Source organism: Cyanistes caeruleus, chromosome 1 (assembly GCF_971803275.1).
Source record: "Cyanistes caeruleus chromosome 1, bCyaCae1.hap1.1, whole genome shotgun sequence".
NCBI lineage: Eukaryota > Metazoa > Chordata > Aves > Passeriformes > Paridae > Cyanistes > Cyanistes caeruleus.
The window spans coordinates 15,780,335-15,805,967 of NC_141701.1; the positions used below are offsets into that span (position 1 = coordinate 15,780,335).

The following is a 25,633-nucleotide window of genomic DNA, read 5'->3' on the forward strand; positions in this document are numbered from 1 at the left end:
ACAAGTAACAGGTAAGTTTTACCTCACTGATTTTCACCAAGGAGTAGACACCTAATTGACATTTCCTCCCTGAGTCTTGAAGACTTCTATGAAAGCTTCAGATCCTAATTTTGTAACTTTGAATTAAAAGTTATTCTTACAGTGTAGTTTCCAGATTTTGGGTGCAAATTTGGAAGGATGGATGTGATCAAAAGTCAGTGGGACTGAGGCTTCTAAGACTCTTAATGGCTTTTGAAATTTTTACCCCTGAGGAGCCTTTCCCCTGCTGATTTTGGCAGCCCTCAGCCAAAATCTACAAATGAGAGTTCCTCTTCTCAGATGCTGGCTTTCTGAGCTATTTTCTGTATAAATAGAGATCACGTGGGCTTTAATAAGGTCAGGGAATGTTTTTTAAATGTCTGTGATTTTTTTTTTCCTCAAAACTTAATTTTGCCCATCTGATTTCTGTGGAAGTGGGAACAGATGCCAGAAGCTGAGAACTCCAGCAGCTTTGTGCTCACGCTTGCAGCAGAGCACTTGCGGGATTGGGACCCTCAATTACTATCACATGTAGAGCTACGTACTGGCTCGTAGCTGAGATCTGCAAAAGCAGTCTGCTGCTCCTGCCATGTCAAAGCCAGGCTGCTTAAGGAAATACGGACGGAGCTTTGCTCCAGTTTTGTCTGTTCATTTAATGAGTAAGATTACTTCATGAAAGAAGGGGTACGTGGAGTGCCTTCTTGAACATAAATCCTCTGGTACTGGTGCCTAAATTTAAACACCTAATTCCGTGCTTAGGCACTATTGTAAATGACTTTTATCTCAGAAAGTCTGTTAGTTTATAGCAAAATCTGACTATTGATTTAGATTCCCTGTTTGAGACAGCAAAGGTTGGGTAATTTTGCTTTGTGCCAAGAAGTAAAAAAGTCAGAAGCATTTCCAGTTTTCTCGATGTCACTTTCAGCATACTTAGTTCTGAGGATACTACTTTCAGTTGCTAATCAGAAGAATAGTCTAATTTTGTACATTTTATACCATTTTATATTGTGCTTCTAATTTGAAACTAAAATGCAAGAGACTCATTATGACTTAGTCTAAAAAAGGCTCTGAGAAAAGCTGAGTTTGTTTGGAAGCACATGGCGTTTGGGAAGGAGCAGTGGTCTCTCTGTGCGAGCACTGAGGTTTCAAGCAGCCGTTCAGCATCAGAGCTCCTGCATGAATCTATTGCAGCAAAGTGCAAGCAGAGAAAGGTTATGGGGCCAGGATCACAGTTCCCAAACCAGGCTCCCTCTATTCTGCTTGTGTACACTAATATGTCTACTTAACCATTTTTTGCAGATAATATTATTATTCCTAAATTAGATTTCTATTTTAATCTTGCTTTTCAGTGCTTCACATAAATACTGTTTTAAATTTGCCTTAGTGGTTTAAATCAAGCTGATTTAGAAAAGTGTGAAGTTGTTTATCCAGCAACTTAGGAATTTTTACAGCAGTACTTAAAAAGGATTGATAAAACCTATAGCAAGACTAACCCCATAATTCTGATGAAGATGCTGAGAGATGCTGCTGGCAGCTTTTTACTGTGTTAGATAAACTGTGAAAAGGTAACAGGACTCAAATTTAGGCAGACTTTAGTTTAAAGAGTTGTGAGCACACCTCCACAAAGATAATGCATTACCTTGAGCTGAGGTACAGAAGGAAAGGAGAAGAATGGTGCCTACATGGAAGGGAAACAAAGACAATCAGGGCTTTCTTCTTGAGCAGCTGCAGCCAGTTCCACTAATGGAAGTGCAAGAGCAGAAACTGGCAGCACAAGGTATGCGTTCGTTTTTACAGATGGCAATGCAGACAAGTTGGTAATTGAGAAGGAAGTGGTGTACGTGAGCTGTTTGACGGGGGACAGCCCATTACAGTACTTTCCTGTGTAATTGACTCGGTGAGTTATTGGAGGCAGAATTTCTATTCCTCTTGAATAGGTTTCAGTTGCTGCAAAGTGACATCATTCTTGTGCGGGAAATGCAGGTCTCCAGGTTGCTTTTTGCTGTTTGCTATTGGTCTTAATAAAACCTTAAAAATAAATTTTTGGGTTGCCACCGTGGAAGTATTTGTCATACTGCTGATACTCAGTGGCAAAATACACCAGAAGTGAGCTTATGCCATAGTGTGCTGCCTGCATTGAGGCACTGGAAGAGATTTAATGGTGGTCACCTTGTGAAAATTGAAGGCTAAGACCATAAAAATACATTATATCCAGTCAAAGACAGTTGAAGACAATTGCTTTATGAAAGATCATACTTTGTGTAAAATGATTAAATAAGTATTTAGCTCTTTGTAAACCAGACTAACATATAACTAATCAGAAAATATTTTGTCGTTGCTCATTACAAATGCCTCACATCATAAATAAGTTGTATAAATATATAAATAATACATATTAAAATAAATATGTGTATCTATTTAGTCTTTGTGTATGTATTTGGTCTGTCAGAAGATCACATACATTTTTAACACACTGTGTTTAAAAATTAACTGCCACTAACTGTGACCAGGAAATCTTCTCAGCAGAAGAAGTTTTATTATTTCATATTTCTGCCACTGCAAATCTTGAGGGAGAAACTATGAAATTGCCTTCTATAACTGTTTGGATTGACAAGGAAATATGATTTGAACTAATTTTCACTGATAAGTGCTGAAGTGAAAGAAAAATTAGTAAGTCATTGTAAAGTGTATAATGATTATTTAAGTGATCGTACAGTTGCATATGGCTATTAACAGAAGAAGAAGAAAGTGATGGTAAATTCCTGCCTGTGGAGCTCTGGCTCTGGCTCAAGGTGGTGCCCAAAGCCAGGTCCCTTCCTGCACAGTGGCAAGGGTTGGGTCAGCTGTAACTTCAGGGAGGATGTAAAGGTGAGGAGGTGAGGGCGGGGAAGAGTTCCAACAGGTGATTTAATGGCTTATTTTCATAGCTCTGTTTTCTTAATTTAGTAATTTATTTATATCAGTCACTGTTTTACTTCAATGCAAATCATCCTAAACCAGTATCTTACTTAACCATTCTTGCTCAATACAACACAAAAAGACTGTAGTTTGCTGCCTGATTTCGGGGGTGGAGTTGGGGGTTTTTTTTTGAGTAGTGAATGCCACTGTCTTCAAGGTAGCTTTACAAGAAAAACAGCTTCAAATGCTGGGACAAAATCTACTCATCTTCACTTTTGTTGCTGTTAAAAAAATAATTGCAGTTTACATGCACATTAAAATATTTACTCTCCCTAGGGGATCAGGGGTAGGATTCTGAAAGGCAGCACTAGCAGTAATGTTTAATTTACTGTCTTGGTTTTTCCCTCTCTAAAGCCCCCCTGATTCTTCTCATTAAAAGTTTATGATACAGCATATATCATAAAAAGATGCTGTCACGATAGAGCATTAAAAATTCCACTAAACTTTCTATATAAATTAAGTGTGTAATATTGACTTTCCTTTTTGACATTTTTAGGTTTTTTTTACCTTGTCTTTCCTAATGTCTTTCTTATGTGTCTTTCAAATACATTTTTATAATTTTTATATTTATATTTTTATAAAATACTGTTTAATGCAATTGTTCTTGAAAATGTCTTAGATAAAGAGTCTGGATTTGGCACATTAAATTGACTTAGAGGCATCTGTTAACTCATACTTAAGGTTGAAAACAACTTCTACTTTAATACTCTGCTTTTTGTGTTTCAGTTTTTCACTTCTGGGACAAAAAATTGCAGTGTCTGGTGTATTCCTAAAAGCTGTTGAGTTTATAAAGGGAAGAAAACCCCAATAAGTTTCTTTTTAATTTAGACTTAGTTGCAGCAAAAGCAACTAAATTTTTAAAGTGTGAAACTTCACAGAAACATAGTTGTGTCTGTTTTCACAGTAGAGAGAGAAAGCAGTTTTGATTAAAGACATTTAGAAAGGTCTGAGTGCCTTTGCAGCTCTAGGAAATGAGGTCTAAAAGATGCCTTTCCCATCTTAAACAGAAATCTAACATGCAGATGCTGTCTTGCTGCCTAGGTTTTAAACTTTAATTAATCTTTAATTAATCTAAACCTCCCTAGAATTCAAGATATATCAAATACCTGCTTATATAAGGAGGACAAAGCAGGAATGATGTAGCAGGTGTGGAAGAAGAAACTCTTTCATACGTATGGTAGTGCAAATGCAACAGAGTGATGTGATCATGAGTGCATTATGCTATTTTTCTGTACTGTATGGTAGCAGCCCGATGATTAAAAGTACAAGACCTGCTGCTTACAATTGTTGCTCTCCACATCAAGTCACCTGGCTCATACTGAGCATGTGTGCAGGTTTCCTGGAGTTCTCCTTTTTGACCTCCCGTGTTGCCAGAGAGGATCCAGAGCCGGCGTTCTGCCTTTTTTTCAGCGAAGCATGTGTGGTTATATTCCCCAACTTCATCTTTGGAAATAGTTCAGGCACATGCTTATTCTTGGGCAACACTTACGATTTCACTGCACCTCATGTTCTGGGGCCATGATTACAGTGTGCTCTGTTTCTGGCACATTAGGGAGGCCAGAGATGCTAAAAAATCCACTCAGTCCTCATCATATCGTCGTTTTATGTCGGGGAAGTGAAAGTAATCAGCAATAAGACAACTTTTGTTCTGTTCAAAACCAAGAGGGTGATGTAAGAAAAATGCTTGGCTTCTGCTTGTGGAGCCTATTTGAGTTTCTAAAAGCATCTTCTGGCAGAAATTTTGAAAACAGGATGTATTTGGCACTAGAAGAGTGTCAGGCACTGTTGCTTAGTCTAGCTAGCTAAAAAGTCACAGTTCCTGAGCAGTGTTTTTGGCTGTGCTCTTGCAGGATATATTTTGCTACATGAAGTTCCACTGAAAAATCCCTGAAAGTTCAGTATATTGTGAAATACCTTCTGTATAACATGGAGCACAGGTATTCTTTTGCATGGCTGCTAAGTCTGGATCATGTGAATAGTAGAGTCAATCCTTTAAAATCAAAAGCCGTTTATATGAAGAAGGGCCTGAGCCTGGCAAGACACCTGAGTGAATCACTTGTTATCATATTCTCTGCTGGTTTATTTCTTAGCAGAAAGGACTACTAATATTTGCCTTCTTTCAATGAAGTATTGGTAACTAGCGAAAATCATCTAAGGAGTTAAAAAAAAAATTAGGCATTTGGGCTTGACGCTGTATATACCAAGTTTCAGACTTGTTCAATTTGAAATGGTCAAGATATGAAACCATAAAAAATGTGAGTAAATACTCTGCATATCAAGGGTTGTTATGCAATTACATGCTTTCATCATGGTTCTTACTGAGGGAAAACAGTTAGTAGAGAGGTCTGCAAGACATATCCAGTGAATAATTACAAACTTTCATAACTTAGCTACATAAAAATAATAATCCACTTGTTCCTTTGCTACTACTAAAATACTAAAATGTGTGCATACTTTTTTTTCCCCAGAGCAAAGCCACTCTGACTCTAGATTTGTTAGAAAGTTATCTGAAAAACTTGAAATCTCCTCTCCCCCCACCCCCCAGTTTGGCCAATCTCCAAATTACAAACAGCTGAACTGATTGAAATGAAGTTTTCAGTACCAAGAAAGAAAAAAAACCCAAAAAACAACAAACATCTGGGCTGACAAAAACCTACGCCAAGTTTCAGCCTAATGTGATTTGAGACAACTGTGATATTAAACGCCCGGACCTCGGAACTGGAATGGAAATAGAGACAGGCTCTTCTCTGCACTGGCCCCTTCAGGATTTGGGATTGTAATGTAGTGGCTGTAAGGCTCCAGATGATTAAAGCTTGACTGAGTAGATACGTATTTTAGTTATTTTGACCCTTTTGGCTTATTCTTCCAGGGATGTACATGACGTTTTCATTGATAAATCCAGCTAGTGCTAGTGGCATTGGTCACAGACTGAAACGTTTTTATCTATTGCTCAGGCTCTCTCGTGACTAGTCATGTTTCCTACCTCTACTATGCTGATTTAAGAAATTAACTGTGTTAAGGGGAGCAGAAGTTCAACATATTTCTTGAGAATGCTGATGGTGGTGCTTAGCAGAGCACTTGAGCCCATGGCTGGGTTTTGTGGGGGCTGTGGGCCATTGCTGCTGCACAGGTTTTGCTGGATTTGAGCTCTCATGCCTGTTTCTTTGCAAGACTCCCCAGAAAAGCAGCAGTATTGGCCAGTATTATTGACTAGTGCAAGTGATGAGTGTGCAAAACCAAACAGACCCATGCAGAAGTGCCATCACTAATAGTAGAATTGATAATGAACAATTAGCAACAAAAAAATTTAAATAATTTCTGCTGACCAATAACTTAGAAAACTTGGTATATAGGAAGTAAAGGCCTAGATTTTTGTTGTTTTTCTTTTTAAGAAACTGTATTTCTTTAAGATAATAGGATTACTACTTTGTAGGCTTTTAAAAAAGCCCTCCATTTTTTTCTTGCAGACATCAACATTTCTGAGGTATATTTTGACAAGCAGACCCATTCTGTGGTTAGTAGCATCTGAGAGTCAAGAATCTTTAGTACAAATTTGTCACAGTTCTGTTTTGTGTCAGGAAATCCATTCTAAAGCTGTGTGTCCCCACTTTAATTAGTTTTTTCGTAACCAATATGCTCAACAAAGTAGCAGCATTTACATTTTTCCAGAGGCATTTTTATTCCTCATTTATTAGTATATGTAAGCTATGTTGAAACACTTTGGTACTGAAATAATCAATGTTGATTATCCTGTAAGGTCCTTAAATAATAGACAAATAAGAGAAGGTAAAGAAAGATAAGATACAACAGTTAAAACACTACAAGTGATGGATTTACATAGTTTGCATTAAATTTAGGGAAGGATGTTTAGCTGAACTACTTTAAATTTTAAACAGATAAATAATTGTAAGTAGTGAATAAGCAGAGGTTTAGGACTTCAATACATACAGTTACTACTATACATTTTGTAGGTTGCTGACAGCTGTAGTCATTATATAATTTCACTGCAACCAATACCCAATTTGAATCAGATCTTTCTTTAGAAAAGAGAGAAAAATGAGTTGCTTTTGTCAATGTTTTGTAGATATACTAGCTCCATTGCATTTAATGAAGACTTCTGTGTAACCTTATCTTCTGTCTCCCTTCAGGTGTGTAGAAATTCAGCATACAAACTAGACTGCTCTCTCTATATTTTAGTAGTGTTTCATGAATTTGTAGAGGGTATTTCCCAAACTCAAGGAACACAAACAGAAATAAAGCAGAAGAAAGACTGACTCAGATTCAGACTCCACTTGGTTAATACACCACACCAAGAAACTGTAGGCCAGCAGACAAGAAGCAGGAATGAAAAGGAACAGTTCTGCAGTTGTAGCTGAATCCTGGCCATATAAAGTAATTTCCACCTGGAAACTTCTCACCCTCCAAGTGGACCAAATTGGAATTAGTCTAGTGAGGCTTTTATTGTACTCTTACGGAAAATATTTCAGCAGCCAGGTAAAGCTGGTCAAGGATATCCAGCCACAAAAAGAATTGGGACCTTCTATATACTTGTAGATGAGCGCAATGTTCCAGGGTGAGCTGCATCTTATGTGCACATCTAGTTAGATTTTGCTGAAGGACATCAATTACCATGCAGTTGTCCTCTTGGCTACACTGAGAAAAATGTCATATTCTACTGCATCTGATTTAAGAGACAAAGTAGGGGATGATGTAAGGGGGTTGAGAGAGAGATTATCTTGATGTCAATCTTGATTTTATTGTATCACTTTAAAGTATGCTCAACCTTTTTGGTGTTCAATCTGCTCTACAAATGAAATTGTGTTCTTGGTTTAAAAGGGCAATTGTTAGCCTGACTTTGTGCTCACTAAAAACATTTCCCCAATCTTGTTAAATTATTGCACTCATTTCAGATTTTTATGGCTCTGCAGCTTACCAGCCCTCATTTCTTTACGTTTCATTCATTTTCCTTGTATTGATGATTAATGGAGGATGTCGAACGTTAGAGTGAGCAGGCATCAGCAAATGCAAGATCATAATTAGTTTAGCTGACGAGGGCCTCTGATAACACTTGCATCTGGATGGAAAAATTACCCTATAGGGAACTGGCTGCTCACCAGGTCTTTTTAGTGATACATTGTGAAACACCCGATGAATCAAATGCCCTTTCAATGCCAAGAAAGTGTTCCAGTCTTGAAGCCAAAATTATGTCTGCAGAAAGCTTTCCATTTGAAATGTATCAGAGTACAATTATAACCATTGTATTTTTTTGGCATGAACACCAGTCTTCCACAGTATGAACTAAAGTTAAATAAATTACTTAAATTTTATGAAACCCAGAAATTTTTACTTATAGTGTTAGTAATTTTTAATTTATAATAAAATTAGTTTTCACCCAGACTGTTTTCCATGTAGTCACTCATTCTTATCTTACATGCTGAAGGTTTCTTCCTGATCGTTTTTTCCCTTTGCAAAAAGGGAACAGAGTTAAAATTTGGTTTTTCTTCTCTGCAAAAAAATTCCATTTCCTGCTTATTAGTATTTGGGCCCACAAACATAGCCTGAGTTTTGTTTAAATGAGAAGTTTAATGAAATCATTACTCCATAGAAAAAATTTAATGAGCAATTCTCATAAACATGCCGACTTTTAAATATTCCTGGATCATTATGAAAGCTGATGAATGCACAGCTCAGTCTGGTTAAAATCAATTTGTATTTAGGCAAGCTGTAATGTGCCCTTCTTCGCCTGACTAAAATAAAATAAATAAATCTATCTGTTGATGAGACAGTGTTTTCTGGGGTTTCAAATGAAGTTCAGAAGAGGTCTCATTAAAGAATTCTGTATTTTATTTGCTCATAGCAGGCTGCAGGTATATATGGTAGTTTATACTGATTTCAAAAATAAGTGTAAAAGACTGGAACTGAATGTCATGTATTCAATATAATCTCTGTTAATGAAATTAGTATGACACAGGTACAAACTAATTAATTGAACTGGTGGTGTTTCAGAATTCTTGTTACCAATCGCACTTTAAATAAAGCTAGCTAAAAAGAAATAATCTGTTTTGAAACCAGGAGAGTTTACAATCTTCTGTCAGCTTCCAAGGTTTTGTTTTTTTTTCAGAATTTGCTGTTTAGAAACTATCATTAAATGCACAAAACCTGAAGTTCAAAAAGTTAAAGTTGTTATTCTGAAAAGGCTTTGGTGTTTCACACACCTCATCCATCACTCTGGGGTTAATTATAATGAAAATCAGTGGTGCCTATTAAGCACAATTGAACCTGACCTCATTATGGGCAGTGTGGTTTTATACTGTCATTGTTGCCAGTCTAGAGACAAAACTCCTGTGTTGATTTGTCCTAACTCCACAGCTCATGTGACTCACCTCTGACCTGTTTTTTTTCCCTTTTTCTTCCCTGTTTCAGAGACGTAGAGGCTCGGGTGTTTTCTGTGCCAATTGCCTGACCACAAAGACCTCTCTCTGGCGGAAGAATGCAAATGGTGGATATGTATGCAACGCGTGTGGCCTCTACCAGAAGCTTCACTCGGTAGGAAGAACTTCCCGGTTTGTTCAGTAGGAAAAAGAGCTACACAGCTAAGCTGGGCAGCTGTGGTCTTGTCTGGTTGTGTGATTAGTACCACTCCCTGGCCTGCAGTTAATTTCCTAACAGGGTTTTGCAGAATGGTCACTTTGGGATCAGATGTGATTCATTATGAAACAGCCTGGGATGTTGTGAGTAGATGTGTTTGAGATCACCAGTGATGCATTTAATTATTCTGATACAAAATAAGGGTAAAATTATTTCTTTTCTGGGAATTCTTTTAAAAGGCATCTGATAGGTTGTGATGAAAGCTCTCTGAATTCTAGAGTCCTCATAATAAAAACCAAAATTCTTGAAATTAGACATCACATCTATATTAAAATATCTCTTGAAACAGTTTTTATATACTTTGACATCTCTTACCTTCTTTATTCTTGATAGTAAATTTCCTGGAGATACAGGGTGGTGGGATTTTGTGTTCTTTTTTCTACAGTTGTTAAAGTCTGCTGGAAGACAAATAACAAGGAAGCTATTCACTTGAAGGCACTCATCACTTGGTGAGGGGAAGAGTCACCATCCCTCAGGATCAGTCAGGGAATAAATAATAATCATGATCTGTCTATATTGCTTTTCATCCTATTGACACTTGACTTGATCCTGAAAGATGTTGAATGCTCTGGTCCAGGTCCAGGAAAGCTATGCTGAAGTGTTTCCTTGGATCAGTGCCAAAATGCTTGGAATCTTTTAGGTTAAGACCCACTGGTTAAATATTATCCTTGCTGCCTTTAATAGGCACACATAGGAGAGTCAGGTGACTAATTAATTAATTTTTACAACATTCCCATGAAATTAAAAAGTGTTACTGTTACTCAGAAATGGAAACCAAGGTAGTCTTTGGGTGTTTGCCAGGGCAATGTATCAGTTCAGGCTTAGAGCCTAACTCAGAAATAAATGTGGTGACTGAGAACGTGCAGTTTTTTCAAAAGTTTTACAGAAACTGAATTTGAGACCTAAGCTTCTCAATGGTCTTGTCTACTGCCCATACAATAATCCTGTTTACACAACATCTTGCCAAACCAGCTCACTTAATAAAACAAACAAACAAAAAACAATTTTTAAAAGCAGCATGACCATCACCAGTCTGAAGGGTTGGCTCTGTTTACCACATGTGTCACTCTGGGGTCACTCACTGTTTCTAAGGCCCAGATTAGCCCAGTCAGGCCAATAATATCAAAGAAGATGGACTAATGCATGGTCTCTGGCCAGCGTCTTGGCTGAGTCTTGCTCTAGGTATCATCTTCCTGGTCACCTCTCAAAGTTGTAGATAAAATATCTAACTTAAGGAAATTGATCAGTGGTGAACATCCACAAAGATTTTAAGAGGGACAGTTTGGCTTTTTAATTTGGCATTTGAGTCTGGATATTTGTAGAGCTTCCATTTGCAGACTCCATTTTCCCATTTTTAAGTATACTTTTCACAGCTGTAGTGTTAGATCTTATCATGATTTTCAACATAACTTTTTGAATAGATAAGGTACAAGAAGCAGTTTTAAATTCAAGCACAACTTATGAACCAATAAGAATGAACTAGTGCACTTCCAGCAACATTTATTAGAAACACAATGTCAAAGTTTATTTTATGCATCTCAAAAGCAAGAAGCTGGCTCTATCTCTAAGCTCCACTTTTTAAGCATGGCAATAAGCTACTATTCAGTGGACTTCAACATTAATATCTTCAACTGAACTTTGACCAAATAAATGAAAAGAATTTAATTAAGCCTTACTCTGCTGTGGTATGATAGCAAGTCCTTTATAAGTAGGAGCCTGAAATAATCCAACAAATCTCTTCTTCGAGACACCTTTTGAGACAGTCCCATGCAAAGGGATGTTCTTTAGACTGACACCAGAAAGGTGAGAGTTTCTTTTATCTGTCTGCCTGTCTGTTCAGGAAAAATTGCAGTAAGTATGTGTCATGTATGGTTTTGAATTAAGGGGTCTAGGATAATGCAGTTATTAGAGAAATGTCCAAAACTAAAAATTCACATGAACAGAATTCCCTTCTGTAAGACTGTTCATCTAAATTATGCTACACAGCTGAGTAAAACTCACCTGTAGTAGTTTGCATATTTCTTAGCTCCCTATTGACTGGATTATTACTATCTAGCACTACCATCCTCATTAACTCAAGCCTAAGGTCCCTTTTTACACTCTGGTTTAATCAGAAGAAGAAAAATCTGTGATCTATCAGATACTGCTAGGTGATAGTGACTGACAGATGTTAACATGGTAGTGATTTCTGCTATAAGTTGCATTTCTATTTCTATGATACCCTTGAATAATTTTCAGCTGTTTTCAAAAATGTTCCATATATCTAAGGGATAGTTTATATTAAACTTGCCACATTTTTCACATTTTCTCTTTTAGTGCAAATAACTATGCTAAGAAACTTGTAATTATAATCCAAGACTCTATTATTAAAATAGTTTTAGTGAAAAAAATGCATCTTACTGCAAACATATACACAATATTCACATTTGCTGTCTCCTCAGAGTCATGAATTTGACCATTATTATTGTGGTGCTGTACCTCATATTTTAAATAGCTCGAACTTGGTCATGGAACACTACGTTTTGTTCCATGGTGATTCCTTGACAACATCCTTGGACTAATTCAGTGAGGAATTGCAGCATATTCTAGGATTAGTCTAGAAGAGGCTTCACTTTCCCATGGCATTTGAGAAATCTAATCACAATAATTTACTGAAGCATTTGCTGAATTTTTTGGGTTTTTTTAAGTTGCTTATATTACTGGAGTGGGGAGATTGCCAGTTGATGGCAGAAATATCTGTGATCATCTTCAATATATTATGTCTAACATAATTAAGGATCTGACATAGTCCATTTTAAAAGTAAAGTTCTGGTAATGTTCCCACTATATTCTAAATTTAATGCCCTACTGGAAATCAAGAAGTGACCTTAAACTTTTCTATTTGCCTTGGTTGTATCCAAATACAGGATATTTTTATCTGCACCTTACTACCATGAATAAGGAAAATGAGTATATTTACACCACTGAACAGTACATTTTAGTCATCTAAAGGCTGGTTTAATCAGATAAGCACAGCAAGCTGAAGAATTTTAAAGCTGAACTTAGAATAACTTTAAATAGCTGAAGTCTCAAGTAAGTGTATGAGGATCCCTAATCTCAGGTAGGAAGATAATTTTTTCAACTACTCCCATAATCAGACCTCCTACCTGTAGCATGAAGAGTGAGACTAAAAGTATTTCTAAATTATTGGAGGGTTATCTGGAAGCTACATAGAAAAGGTCTGTAGTGTTTAACATTTAATAAGAGCAGTAGCAACATTATAAGATCTCACACAGCATCTGAGTTACAATTGTCATAAAAAGGCAAGGAAATAGCCTTGCCTTTTATTATAAGGTCTTATAATAAACCTTATAATAAAAAGTATATCCCTATGCATATTAATTGGCTATTGATTGTGCAAACTATAATCTATCTGAATAAAATTTACATAAAAAATATTGTAATTTTTTTAAACACAGTTTTGTCTCAGCTTTGATCTGTGTGAGGAGGTTGGTTCAGGTGCTGTTTTCTGGCAAGTTTAAATTTCTCTTATTAAAAATCTACATCAAAGTGTGTATATACTTCTGATTCAGCATATTAATAAAAAGTAAAATCTTAAAAAATAGCTGCACTGTCTAAAATGTAGTTAACCATTAAGAGTAAGCCAACTGCAGAAAAAGAAATACGTCAAAGGAGAGGAATATGGCAACTCAAGAGAGAGACTAAATCTCTACAAATAATAGAATGGGTGTTCTTCCAGCTCTGGATGTATTCATATTAGCTTGAAGTTATGGATATATTTAAAAATTTAGTTACATTCAAGGTACCGATTACTTTGGATATTGACTGTAAGCTAAAATTAAATCTGCTTTTTAAAACAATGTTAAAATCTCTAAAAAAACATATAAGTGGAATACTGGGGTGGGGGGCACTTTTCTGGCCTCCAACCAAAACAGGGTTATGTGCCTTTGGGAAGCAGCTGCCAACACACCAAACTGAATGACTTTTAGGTAGTTTTTTTTGCTCTACCGCCTGCTCAGTAGAGAAACATACTGCTGGTGGAGTACTATTTTTCATTCAGATACTATTGCTTTTCTCTTGGGGAGCCTTTAAAGGAAGCCTAACTGCTGTCCTTCCTTGTACCATTTTTTTGTTTTCCACACAAAGGTATTTTCATTTCTTCTCTAAACAGGCCACTTCACATGAGCTGATATGAGGTAGTGGCAAATGGAAACAGAAGCCCTCACTTGGTTCTTCCCTCTGCCTCTTTGTGATGCTTATTTTTTTACAGATCCCTTTTCCCCTGCCTTCAGGGGATGCCTTCTCTCCCTCATGACATAGTAGCACATCAGTAACACTTAGAAAGCAGTGCAGTTGGGTGAAGGAGGGGCAGTTGAACCAAAGCAGAGGTAGACCTTTTGGTGCATAGCTTTCCTGGGCTTTCTTCTCCTCATAGTCCCTTTCCAGCCACCATCATCCCACTCAGCACACAGTGGACCTGCAGCCCTTTTGCTATGTGACAGCAGTGGTGGTCAGCAAGCCCCGTGTGTGCTTGTGTTTTCTGTCCATGTCAGGGCAGGGTGAGTATGAAGGTAAGTTCACTGCTCAGTTCTCGTCCCAGTGGGACCTGTGCAAACCCCTGGCCAAGGGCAGCTCTGGGAACACGGTGCATAGAACAACACGAGTGCATAGGGCCTTGCACCTCCCACCTCAGCACCCACTTTCAACATGTCTCTCCCAGAAATTTTTAAGAGTTAGAGGTAATAAATGGTTTGACAGCTTGGATTCTTCATGCCTTTTTAAGTAAATAGGTACAGGATGTCTAAGATGGTTGACTCAGGTTGATAAAACAAGCCATTTTATAGTTTACTTTCAGCATAAGGGGCCATAAACCCGCATTTGGATTAAAATTTGGTCATTCCTATAACACTGTTGTAATACAGCTCTTCACAAAAGAAAAGATAAATTTGCATGAGCCTTGTCTCACATATTTGTTTAATGTGTCTTTCTTTTTCCCTTTTGTTCATTCTCTGTGTGTTCCATGCAGACTCCCAGGCCTTTAAACATCATTAAACAGAACAATGGTGAACAGATCATTAGGAGACGAACAAGAAAGCGCCTTAACCCGGAGGCACTTCAGGCTGAGCAGCTAAACAAACAGCAGAGGGGTAGCAGTGAGGAGCAAGTCAATGGAAGCCCCTTAGAGAGGAGGTCAGAGGATCATTTACCTGAAGGTCATCAGAGAGAAATTCAGCTTCCCAGCCTCAGTAAATACGAGGCCCCAGGTTCATTGACTAAAAGCCATTCTGCTCAGCAGCCAATATTGGTCAGCCAAACTCTGGATATTCACAAAAGGATGCAACCTTTGCACATTCAGATAAAAAGTCCTCAGGAAAGTACTGGAGACCCAGGAAACAGTTCATCGATATCAGAAGGGAAAGGAAGCTCAGAGAGAGGCAGCCCAATAGAAAAATACATGAGACCTGTGAAACACCCAAACTATTCTCCACCTGGAAGCCCTATTGAAAAATACCAGTACCCACTTTTTGGACTTCCGTTTGTACACAATGACTTTCAGAGTGAAGCTGACTGGCTGAGATTCTGGAGTAAATATAAGCTGTCTGTTCCTGGGAATCCACACTACTTGAGTCATGTGCCTGGCCTACCAAATCCTTGCCAAAACTATGTGCCTTATCCCACCTTTAATCTGCCTCCTCATTTTTCAGCTGTCGGATCAGACAATGACATTCCTCTAGATTTGGCGATAAAGCATTCCAGACCTGGGCCAACTGCAAATGGTGCCTCCAAGGAAAAGAGTAAGGCACCACCAAATGTAAAAAATGAAGGTCCCTTGAATGTAGTAAAAACAGAGAAAGTTGATAGAAGTACTCAAGATGAACTTTCTACCAAGTGTGTGCACTGTGGCATTGTCTTTCTGGATGAAGTGATGTATGCATTGCATATGAGTTGCCACGGTGACAGTGGACCTTTCCAGTGCAGCATATGCCAGCATCTTTGCACGGACAAGTATGACTTCACAACTCACATCCAGAGGGGCCTACACAGGAACAATGCACAAGCTGAAAAGAATGGAAAACCTAAAGAGTAAACCTTAGCACTTAGCACAATTAAACAGAAATAGGTTTCCTTGATGGGAATTCAATAGCTTGTAATGTCTTGTGAAGACCTATAAAGCACTTCATATAGAGAGCATGCCTTATCCAATATTAAATCCCTTGTTATTTTCTTTTTTTTTCTTTTTCTTCTTAATTTTTTCCTTTTTTTTTCCTTTTTTTTTCACTTTTTCTTTTTTTTTTCTTTTTTTTTTTTTCTTTTAAATGAGTGGGTTACCAAGAAAAAAGAACAGTTGGATGGTGGCCAGAAGGGGAGGAAGATAATTCAGTGGGACATGGCCCACCAAAGCTAGCCAGAATGCAGTGAATCATGCCGAATAACCTTGAGAAAATTTTACTGGACAATTTATACCTTTGCTGTTGTGTAAGAGACATAACTGGCAAGAGTGCACAGATGTGTATATGTATATACTGCTGCAGGGGTGTAGTGAACATATGCACATTGTATATAAGAACTAGACATGTTAAATATACAGATGTTAAAAAGTCATTTTCTTTTCTTTAATTTGGGCAAATTTCTGCCCTACAACATGCCTTAGGATCACATTGTCCTCAGAGCTTTGGCAGCAGTGTCATCTATGTGTTTCTCAGACTCAGCTGATTTTTAGCTAACATTTTATCACTACATTCTTTCTGGCACACTTTAGTCTAGGAAAACCATTTTGCTCAAGTGAATTCTCTAATACAGAAGCCACACTCCAGGTTTAATTTGCATAGAATAAGGTAACCTGCTGTATTTTATTTTAATATATTTTTAATATATTACATTTCTAAACCTTAAAGTCTAAGGTTACTTCTCCACAGGCTTAACATTGCTATACATACCAGTCAATCCCTTCAGTAGACTTATACCAGCTTTTGCTAAGTAGCATTAAATGTCTTCATAGTACTTTTTAATACATAAAGCTTTTTAAAAACTATCCATGAAGGGAAAGCTCCTCAGCATAACTGCTCAGGGAAATAGGGCTAAATAACTAAATATTAAATAATTGGTTAAAGGTGCTGTTAGACGAGCCTCCATGCTTGCTACAAGGGTGTACAAGAACTGACTTTAATCATTTTCATTATAGTGTCCCAACCAGTAGTTTATTATTTTGCCACAGGGATGTAGAAGATATTACAAGCTACTGGATGCACTGTCAGATTAACTTATTTCATTAAAGAAGTTGGGAGAACAAATAGAAAAAAACCTTATTTTTCTAGTAAATATTAATGTATTACATTTCAAATAATGGTGCCTGACATATTGAATAATTATTTTCTACAGTGTACGTATGCAACAAAGATATTCCATCATGCATTAGAGTCAGTTCTGGCTCTGCCTCGCTGTTTACATTTGCAAATGTAGCAAACAAGGTAATGAAGCAACTATTTCTATTGCAGTAGGTATCTTTTTTTCTGTGTGTGTGCATTAAAGTTGTAAACGATAACATGAAATGAATGAAATTTGTTGATATTAATGGTATGAAAAATAAGAAGGAAATGAAAATATTTTTATGCCTACTTAGGAAAAAAGGGTAGCACTATTCATTCCAAGTACTTTTGTATTCTTAAGCTCTTAACTCACATTGTTATGCTTAAAATGATAAACATATATCCTCTTTTTATTGCTTTGTCTGTGTTTCAGAAGAAACATTTCAGAAATTATTTTGATAAGTGCTGTTTGACGATGCAGCACTGATATTTTATTGCATTCTGTAGTAGCATTGCACTCCATTTTTACAATATTACGCAGTTGCTTTTTTGTTTTGTTTGGGTTTGTTTCTTTTTCGCAGTGCAGGGTCTTAGTTCCTTATGGTTGGATGGCAGGTGTAGCTCAACTGGTTCATGAATGTTGCAGCGAATGAAGTTTAAAATGTCTTTCTGATATTATGTTGTCTTTTATTTCTCCATTCATGCATTTTATTTTTTAAAATGTTCTATAAAAATATCTCTGGACTCAAAGTCCTCTCTTGAGATTATATGTAAAGGGTCCTATTCTGATCTCACTTACATGCCGCCTTTCTCAGATTTTCATGTAATTGAACTAAAGCATCATAAAGAAAAAAAAAAAGTTCTTGTATTTAACTTACCTGAGTCTCACCACTCTCCCTTCTAGTATTTGGTGCACTTATTAAGATACTTAACCAGATAAACAGGGAGGTGGAAAATAAAAGGAGAGGTGATAGGAAATTTCTTATAGGGGTTGGCAAAAGGAAAACCAGGAGGGAACTGGCCTAAACATTCATCACTTTGACAGTCTTTTGAGAAATAATGTGCCTAAAGCAGCTGGCAACAAATATCACCAAGCGTGAGAGGCACTTACACAGTTGATCACCAAAGGTCTCACTGACCTTGGCAGTATTTAGGTGTTATATTTTCACAGAGGTGAAACATTATTGCACAGTTTCTCTGATTTGTTAGGCACAGACAGGCTATTGTTCAGCATTAGGCTGCATTCCTTCCTGCTCCACCCATTGCTTCTTTACTGGTGAGCAGCATATGGAACGTCCCGCTCAATCTGCTGTGGTTGAGTTCTGTAACCCTTCAGTAGTGTTCTAGGTTAGCAAAGGATGTTGGGCCACATTCTTCTTCTTCTATTTTTTAGATGAATTTCCAGCTTGATACCAGTGACAAAGTCTGGTTATGTTTTTACTGTTGTTCTCCAGTAATAAGTTCTGACTTGGTTTTTGTGGATTTATTTTTGTTGGGTATTTTCTGTTTCTTTTTTTTTTTTTTTTTCTGTGGGGACTGAAATAGATTGCCCTCGTTTCGTTACGTCAGGGTCCAGTGTGTGTCCTTTTCAGCTTTTCCAAGGAAGATGTTATACTCAGCAAGCAGTGATTTTTATCTGCTTCAAAGGTAGCTGCCTGCCGATCTTCAGTAGTTACTGGTTCGACTTACTTCACTTAAGACCTACCAGTTCCTCTGGCTTCTTCATTGACAGAAGCTGCATCTTCATGGCAAAATATTTTAGAGGGACATGTGCATTGTAAGACTTGAGCACTACCCTGAACTTCGTAACACTTCTTGCTAAACTCAGAAGCAGAGGCAAATTAACAGGAAATACACATATCAGGGTTTGGGGATGAGGAGAAATGAAATCTTATGAGTGCAAAGAACAAGACAGAGTTTTGAGTGTTACTGTTGCACACCTAGATGGTGCAAATAAAATTTGAAAAAACATTCATTGTTCTTGCCATGACATATTGAGATGTTCTAAGATTTCTGCTTTATAAGAAATGGGATTTTGCTGTAGCCTGTTCTCTTTGATTGGATAGGGGGAGCACAGTTTTGTTTCTTAACAAAAGAGAGGTGACTCCATCCATCTTCCAGACCCCCTCACAATGGGTACTAATAAAAAGAAAAAAAAAAATAAATCCTGACACTGGAAAAAAAAATCTCATTTAATAACTTTCAGATGGAAACCAATGTTAGCACACACAAGTAATTACTGCACCCACTGTGTTTCAACCAACTTACAGCACTAAAAATTGAACTTTCAAATGATCAGTCTTTGTTCTCAATTTGTCAGCTTCAAGGTGGTGAACTTCTCTTACTAAAGAAATGGTAGTTTAAAATCTTAAAACGTGTCCCAAATTAGACAACCAAATGAGTATATGCTTCAAAATGAGAGGATCTGTGGTGCCTGTCACTAATCAGATTGTGGAAAAGGCACAATGTTTCCAGTAACTCTCTGTATAGATGGAGCCATCCTGTGACATCATCTGCAAACCAGATTGTCTCCAAGCTGTCACTTCATGGCTGCTGCCCCCTCAATGCTGCAGGAGATGAAGATGTTTCAGAGCACAGTTTCTGTTCAGGTGCTAAACTTAGAGTACTTTCCAAAAGGTACTTTGCACCTAATTGCCACTGTGCTGATGAAACTCTTCCTGTAATTTTTCATGGACTATCCAGAAAGGGGGAAAGACACTGGATGCACATATCTTGGTTTTGCCTAAAAAAGGCACTATTGTCTATTGTGACACTTTTAAAGAGAGAAAAAATTGAGACATCTCTAAAGTTTGAGACACACTGTGTACAATAGATTATTTTTTTGCAGTTAGAGGGGCAGCAGGACAAGTGACTGATGCTAATTGTATACAGTGCTGAAACACAGTGATTGTGCAATGGGAAAAACTGATTTGGCAACTGTGGATTAGTACTCAGTTCAGGGACAGACTTTCAAGTCCACCCTTGGACTGGACACTGTTGTTTTGTAGTCATAACTACTTGCTTTATGTGCTAAGGATGTTGTCTACCATCTGCTTTTTTACCCAGTATGTCTAAATATATTCTCATTTTTGCTCCTGTATTGATTTTTCTTGGCTGACTTAACATGCTAATTCCTAATACTGGTCAGGAAAAGCCAAGGAGATTAGAAGGTCGCTTCTGTGCAGCCAGAAGGGTAGATATATTTCCTTCTGCTTCTGTGGAGACAGTTATGCTTGGCAAAGAGCAGTGAGTAATTTGTCAGCATATCCCAAATGTGATAGATAAGTGAGAAATCCCTTCTAAACTTTTCTCTAAAGTTAAGATGGGCCAAGTAAAATTATTTACTTAATTTTTCTCACCTCAGAATAGGATTCTTCACTACCCTCTTCACAGTTTTTATTTCATTCAGCCAGCTCTGGAAAGCTGGCAGTTGGGGAGATGCTACCTGTATACTGATCACACACACCCCAATTTACTTTAAGAGGATAAAAGACCATAAGTAAATGGCTGACAGCCAGATAAATACCAGTTTCATTTGATTCTTTGTTACACTTAGTAAAATTCCTTTACTAGGGAAGTAAAATTACACTTCGTAAAGTAAAAACATTGTTAACAACTACCACAGTTTTCCATTCCTATCATTTTGGCCTTTGAGCTCTGTGTAGGAGAACAGGAGAAAAGGAAACATCTCAAAATGCCATTGTAAATTTAGCTTATAGAAAATTCACCAGCAGGAAAAAATAAAAAAAAAAAAAAAAAAAAAAATTACTTCATAAAGAATGACTTCATGTTGCTAAAAACCATCATTAAACTTGTAGCCCTGATTTGACTCTAGAATGCTGGCTCTTAATGTTTTGTCCTTACAACACATGGATGTGTTTTTTGTTCTGTTTTGTTTTGGGTTTTTTTTGTTTTGTTTTGTTTTTTGGTTTTCATAGTGCATGTTCATTTCTACTCACAAACATGTTCTTGGTGTATTTCTTATGCAAACAATCTTCAGGCAGCAAAGATGTCTGTTACATCTAAACTTGAATAATAAAGTTTTACCACCAGTTATAAATCAGATCTCTGTCGTTGTTTCTGGGGAGAAAGTAATGTCATAGTGTCACTACACCATAGTGGGGCTGGGGAGGAGAGCAATTTGGAGTCGAGCTGCCCTGGGAGCACGATGGGGCCTGACAGCATCTCTGAGTAATGGCTGGTGATTATGGCTGAAAGGCACAGGCAGCATTGCTCAAACAGGAAAGGCGTGAAAAGGGAAGAGCTCCTTCAAAAACACATTAGTCCTGTCACAGTCTTTCTGTACTAAGGGCTCTAGATGTGATCCAAATTTCATTCAAGTTAATGACAGGATTTGAGTGAAAGTCTCTTTCAATGGAGTCTAACACTTTTCAGTACTCCATCATCCTGGCATGACATTACCGGTTTTATTCTCCCGCCCCAAGGAAGAGGAAGTACTGCAACAATTTGGAGAAATTATGAAAGAAAGGCTGATACTGAAATGTGATCAGCTAGGGTCACCAGGTCTGCTCCTCATACAAAGTTTATGAAGGTCTTGAAACAATTCCTGATACTCAGGACAGCGGTTTCACATCATGCCCGCTGCTCTTCCATGGGAGAATGGGATCCTGCTGGCTCCCATCACACAGGTTATTGACCCAGTGGTGACTCAAGAACAGAGAATACCACCTACAATGTTGCTGCCACCACTTCCTTCAGCAGCCTTGGAGGTTTCCTCAGAGATCCCAAGCAAAGCACTGACCAAATCAGCTCAGCCTGGCATTTCTGTTCAGATGAACTAACAGATCTGGGTGGTATGGCTCCCAGCCATCATTTCCATTATGCTGTAATTTCCTTTCTCCATAGCTTTTGTATCATCTCCATGGTTGAGAGCTTGTTCAGTCTCATACAGAATATTGTTTTAAACTAATACAAAATGGTAAAGTCTGTTTATGATGGTAGAAATGTTCTAGAGCTTAATTGTAAGAGCACCATGCCAAAAATAACTTCTATGACTCATTTTTCCAATGAATTCGGATGTAAAACCTTATGCATTTTCAGTCTCTTTTTAATTTCCTGACATTAAATAAAAATAATAACTGCAACAAAGAAAATAAAAGCTTTCATATATGAGGAGAAGCAGTTTTGGAGACATCAACTATGCATTTTGAAAAAGATGCTACATGCAAAAGCTGGCCAGTATGCATTGTGTAAGACTATAAAAATGACATATTCTGTTTTAACATCTTTTGAGATTAACAAGATTTAATCCAAATTTCTGTTATAACTATAAAACTATCCCTGACCAATGCAGTATGTCTTTAATCAGAGCTCAAAACAGTGTTTAATAGTGCACATCTATCTCCAGATACTTAAGTGAGCTCATAATTGTGGGAGCTGAAGACATCAAATGTTCCTTTGTGGTTTCACTATTTGTATAGTGTACTTGCATTGTTAATGCTTTCCTCTGACAACAGCAACTACACATATAAGCAGCTCATATAAGTGCACACTAACAGAGTTATCAGTCTTAGTATACTATTATAAGGTTTAACTTTTGGCCAAGAATCTAGGGACTTCTTGTTCTAGCAGCAGTGTCCTTGTTTATTTCCTTTTAAATTTTAACTGCTGTCATATCTTGACATAGGTCAAAACTCTGTTGTCCCTAGTACAGCCAGCCTGAGAATATAAAAGAGAATGCTTCTTCTAGTAACAGGTCCTGACCCTTATCCAATGAGATTTATAAATGTATGAAGTTTAAATTAAAAAAGTAAGTAAATAAATATCAGAACAGGTGCTAATGCAAAAGAAAATGGACAGAATGAATAAGCAGGGTGCTTCATTCCATATGGAGGGGAAGTGGGGTTCTTTTGAGAGTATTCTATTATTAGAAATGGCCTAGTTTTCTTACAACCTTATTCATTATAAATCACAAACAAGCCTGTCTTTATAAGATTGTTGACAGTGGGGATATAAAAATCAAGAATCTCAGTGGAAGTCTACCCTGGAAGTTTAACTGTGATGGGCAATTAGGCTGGGCAGTGGGGACACCTGAAACCTGATGGAGGGAGAGTTTGTACTGACACCAGCTTCCTTTGATTTCCATGGAGAGTCTGACTAATCCTTGTGTGCAGAACAAGAGTGCCAGTGGGTCCTTGCTGTACAGGAAAGTGTCTCCTACGCATCCAAAGGAATAGAAGTGTCTTTCACACAATGTGGATGCAATGTCAGTGGAACTGTCTGATTCAGCTCCAAATGCTACTGTGGAACTGACAGCTTAATGGTGAGATTGATACAGTGACAGTTGTGCCACCCACCTCCAAACAGCTCCATCAGTGCTGGTACAGTGTCAGAGGAGCTGGACAGAGAAGAAACATGACCATTTAAAAGAATAGGAAAGAAATACATTTTACAAAACCAAAAAACCTTTGGTTACGACACTCTGTAAAGATGATGGCTTAAATATGCCACAGATGAGCTGCTTTTTAATTATTTTATTTTATTTTATTTTTTTTTGCAAAGGCAATGCAGCTGCTCTAGCCTTTTTTCTGAATTAAATAATTTCTTTTATAGCTTCTAACATAAAAAGCAAAGCCCCAACATAAAGCTAAGCTAGGTCTCTTCTCACTGTAGCATTCTTTTAAAAAAATAAGAAAACAAGTGTGTAGAAATGGATCAGGAATGCTTTTTAAATTAACATTTTAAGGAGTGGAACTAGATACATTGCACTTATCTTTTAAAAGAAAATATCTTGGAAAGTAAAATGAGAACATTTTCTTTCCCACTTAAACAAATTTGAGTATTTTCCTCCCTTCTGAAATCAGATAAAGAAAGAAATATATTTCAGGCTATGAAAGTAAGAGATGCGAAAGCCTTTCAGAAAGGTAAGGTGATTTTTCAAAGTTAATGTTCCCTAAGGGTGGCATTCACATTGCAATACTTTGGACACTCAACTGTAAATGCAAAATATAATCCTCATTTTCTTGAGAGAGTCAGTTGAATGTTCAGAGCAGGAACATATTAGATGTTCATAGCCACCCACTAGAGAGGTCCATACTGGATGATGTCCAGAAATCCCTTTTAACCTAGATAATTTTGTGATTATAAATGCTCACAAACCCAGTTAATTTATGTTTCTCCCTTATGAGTGTAGTATATACAGCAAGGAGCAATTGGAGACAAAAGCCAAAACAACCTGAAGTGCAGCTGTAGATGGAAAGTGGAGCATATCAAGAGCTCTCTAATATACAGGCCTCTGAGACCAGAGCTGTGTGCAAGTACACAATTAAACACGTGGCTCTTAACTATAAAGGAGCACAGAGGTCCTTCCATCTATTTGTATTTCCATAATAACTTACTGCAATATATCCCTAGTAATTATACATTAACCTCTATGATTAAGCATAACGTGCTGGACTGCTGCTGCACTGACATTGCTATCACACTTGTTAACACAACTCTGGCAAACTCCTCTATAAATCAAGACAGGCACATGCACAGGGGCTGGATGATGGCTGAAAACTGTAGTGACTACAGCAGTCCCTAGTGTGCTTTGTCCAGGGCCAGCACTGCCTCCAACCAGCTCCCATGTACAGCTGGGGAATTATCAGAGGAGGCAATTCCCAGGTCTCAGGGGATGAGGAAGGAATGGGTTGTGCCCATTCCCTTAAAGAAGCAGCAAACACCAAGAGCTGTGGGATAGGTCCTGAGGCACCTGCCACACGGCTTCAGTGTGTGGGCTCTTTCTGGGGGAGCAGCAGGTTTCCAAGCAGAACTATCCCAGTCTCCTAAGACCAGAAAATGGCCTTGACCTCTTTTGATTTTCTGGTATTGTCATTGCCTCTGTCAACTCGTTCCCCTTGTCTGACAAGGGTGTCTGGAACAGCTTTCTTGATAATCTGCTGTATTTCTCTAGATAAGCTGTAAAGACAGAAGCAGTTTTATATCCATCATACCTATAGGCAGACATTGGGAAGAAGGAAATGTCTCCTGCTACTGAGTGGGTGGTGATCCTATTGTTTAGCTTGTTTGTAGACAGAGCTATACAATATGTACATAGCACATGTCTGCACTTGATCAAATAGATCACGCTCCTACTGTCTGTTGTCCTATATTATGAATTTTGTGGGCAAATCTTTGGTTTCTGGTACTACAAATAAAGAAACTACAACAATGAACATTCCCATTCTTCCAGTTTCATAGCACAGAACATGGCCATCCATTCCAAGCTGTTGTAATTACCAACACTTCTGAGACAACACAGTTCTTCTTGCCCAGAAAAGGACAAAGATTACTTCTTTTATAACAAAACACTTTAGTGCTGTTTTGAAAACTTTGCTTCTTTAAAAGGACTTGTTTCAACACAATTTAATGAGCTTTACTTAGAACTTAGTAAGTTTTATTTCAAGTCTCCTTCTAGGAAGTTTTTGGTTTGATGGTTGACAAGCTGGATTTGTGTCTGTTCCACATTTAAATGTATATTCTTGCTAGCTCTCTCATCCAAGCCAGTCTACAAAAAGACCCTGAACTACATTAATTATTTATTAAAAAAAAAATCTAGGTGCAGCTTTTTAACCAATCATATAATTCTTGTCTTTGAAGATTCACTCAATCATTCTCTGATGTCATCCTCAAATTAAAGCCATAGATTTGTGTGATGTTTTTAGTCATGATGTTATGCAAACCCTCTTCTCTGTGCACTA

The 25,633-nt window shown here is 37.5% G+C and overlaps 1 protein-coding gene across 9 annotated transcripts in view; it reads left to right on the forward strand.

The window, feature by feature from the left end:
- Positions 1-20,991, forward strand: part of TRPS1 (transcriptional repressor GATA binding 1) — a 214,762-nt gene extending 193,771 nt beyond the window's left edge. For all 9 annotated transcript variants that reach the window (XM_086879996.1, XM_086879971.1, XM_086880015.1 and 6 more), the window contains 2 exons: positions 9,400-9,522; positions 14,651-20,991. In XM_086879996.1, coding sequence (XP_086736122.1) covers positions 9,400-9,522; positions 14,651-15,712 — 1,185 coding nt within the window. In that variant the 3' untranslated portion in view covers positions 15,713-20,991. The remainder of the gene's footprint in view (positions 1-9,399; positions 9,523-14,650) is intronic.
- Positions 20,992-25,633: the final 4,642 nt, after the last annotated feature.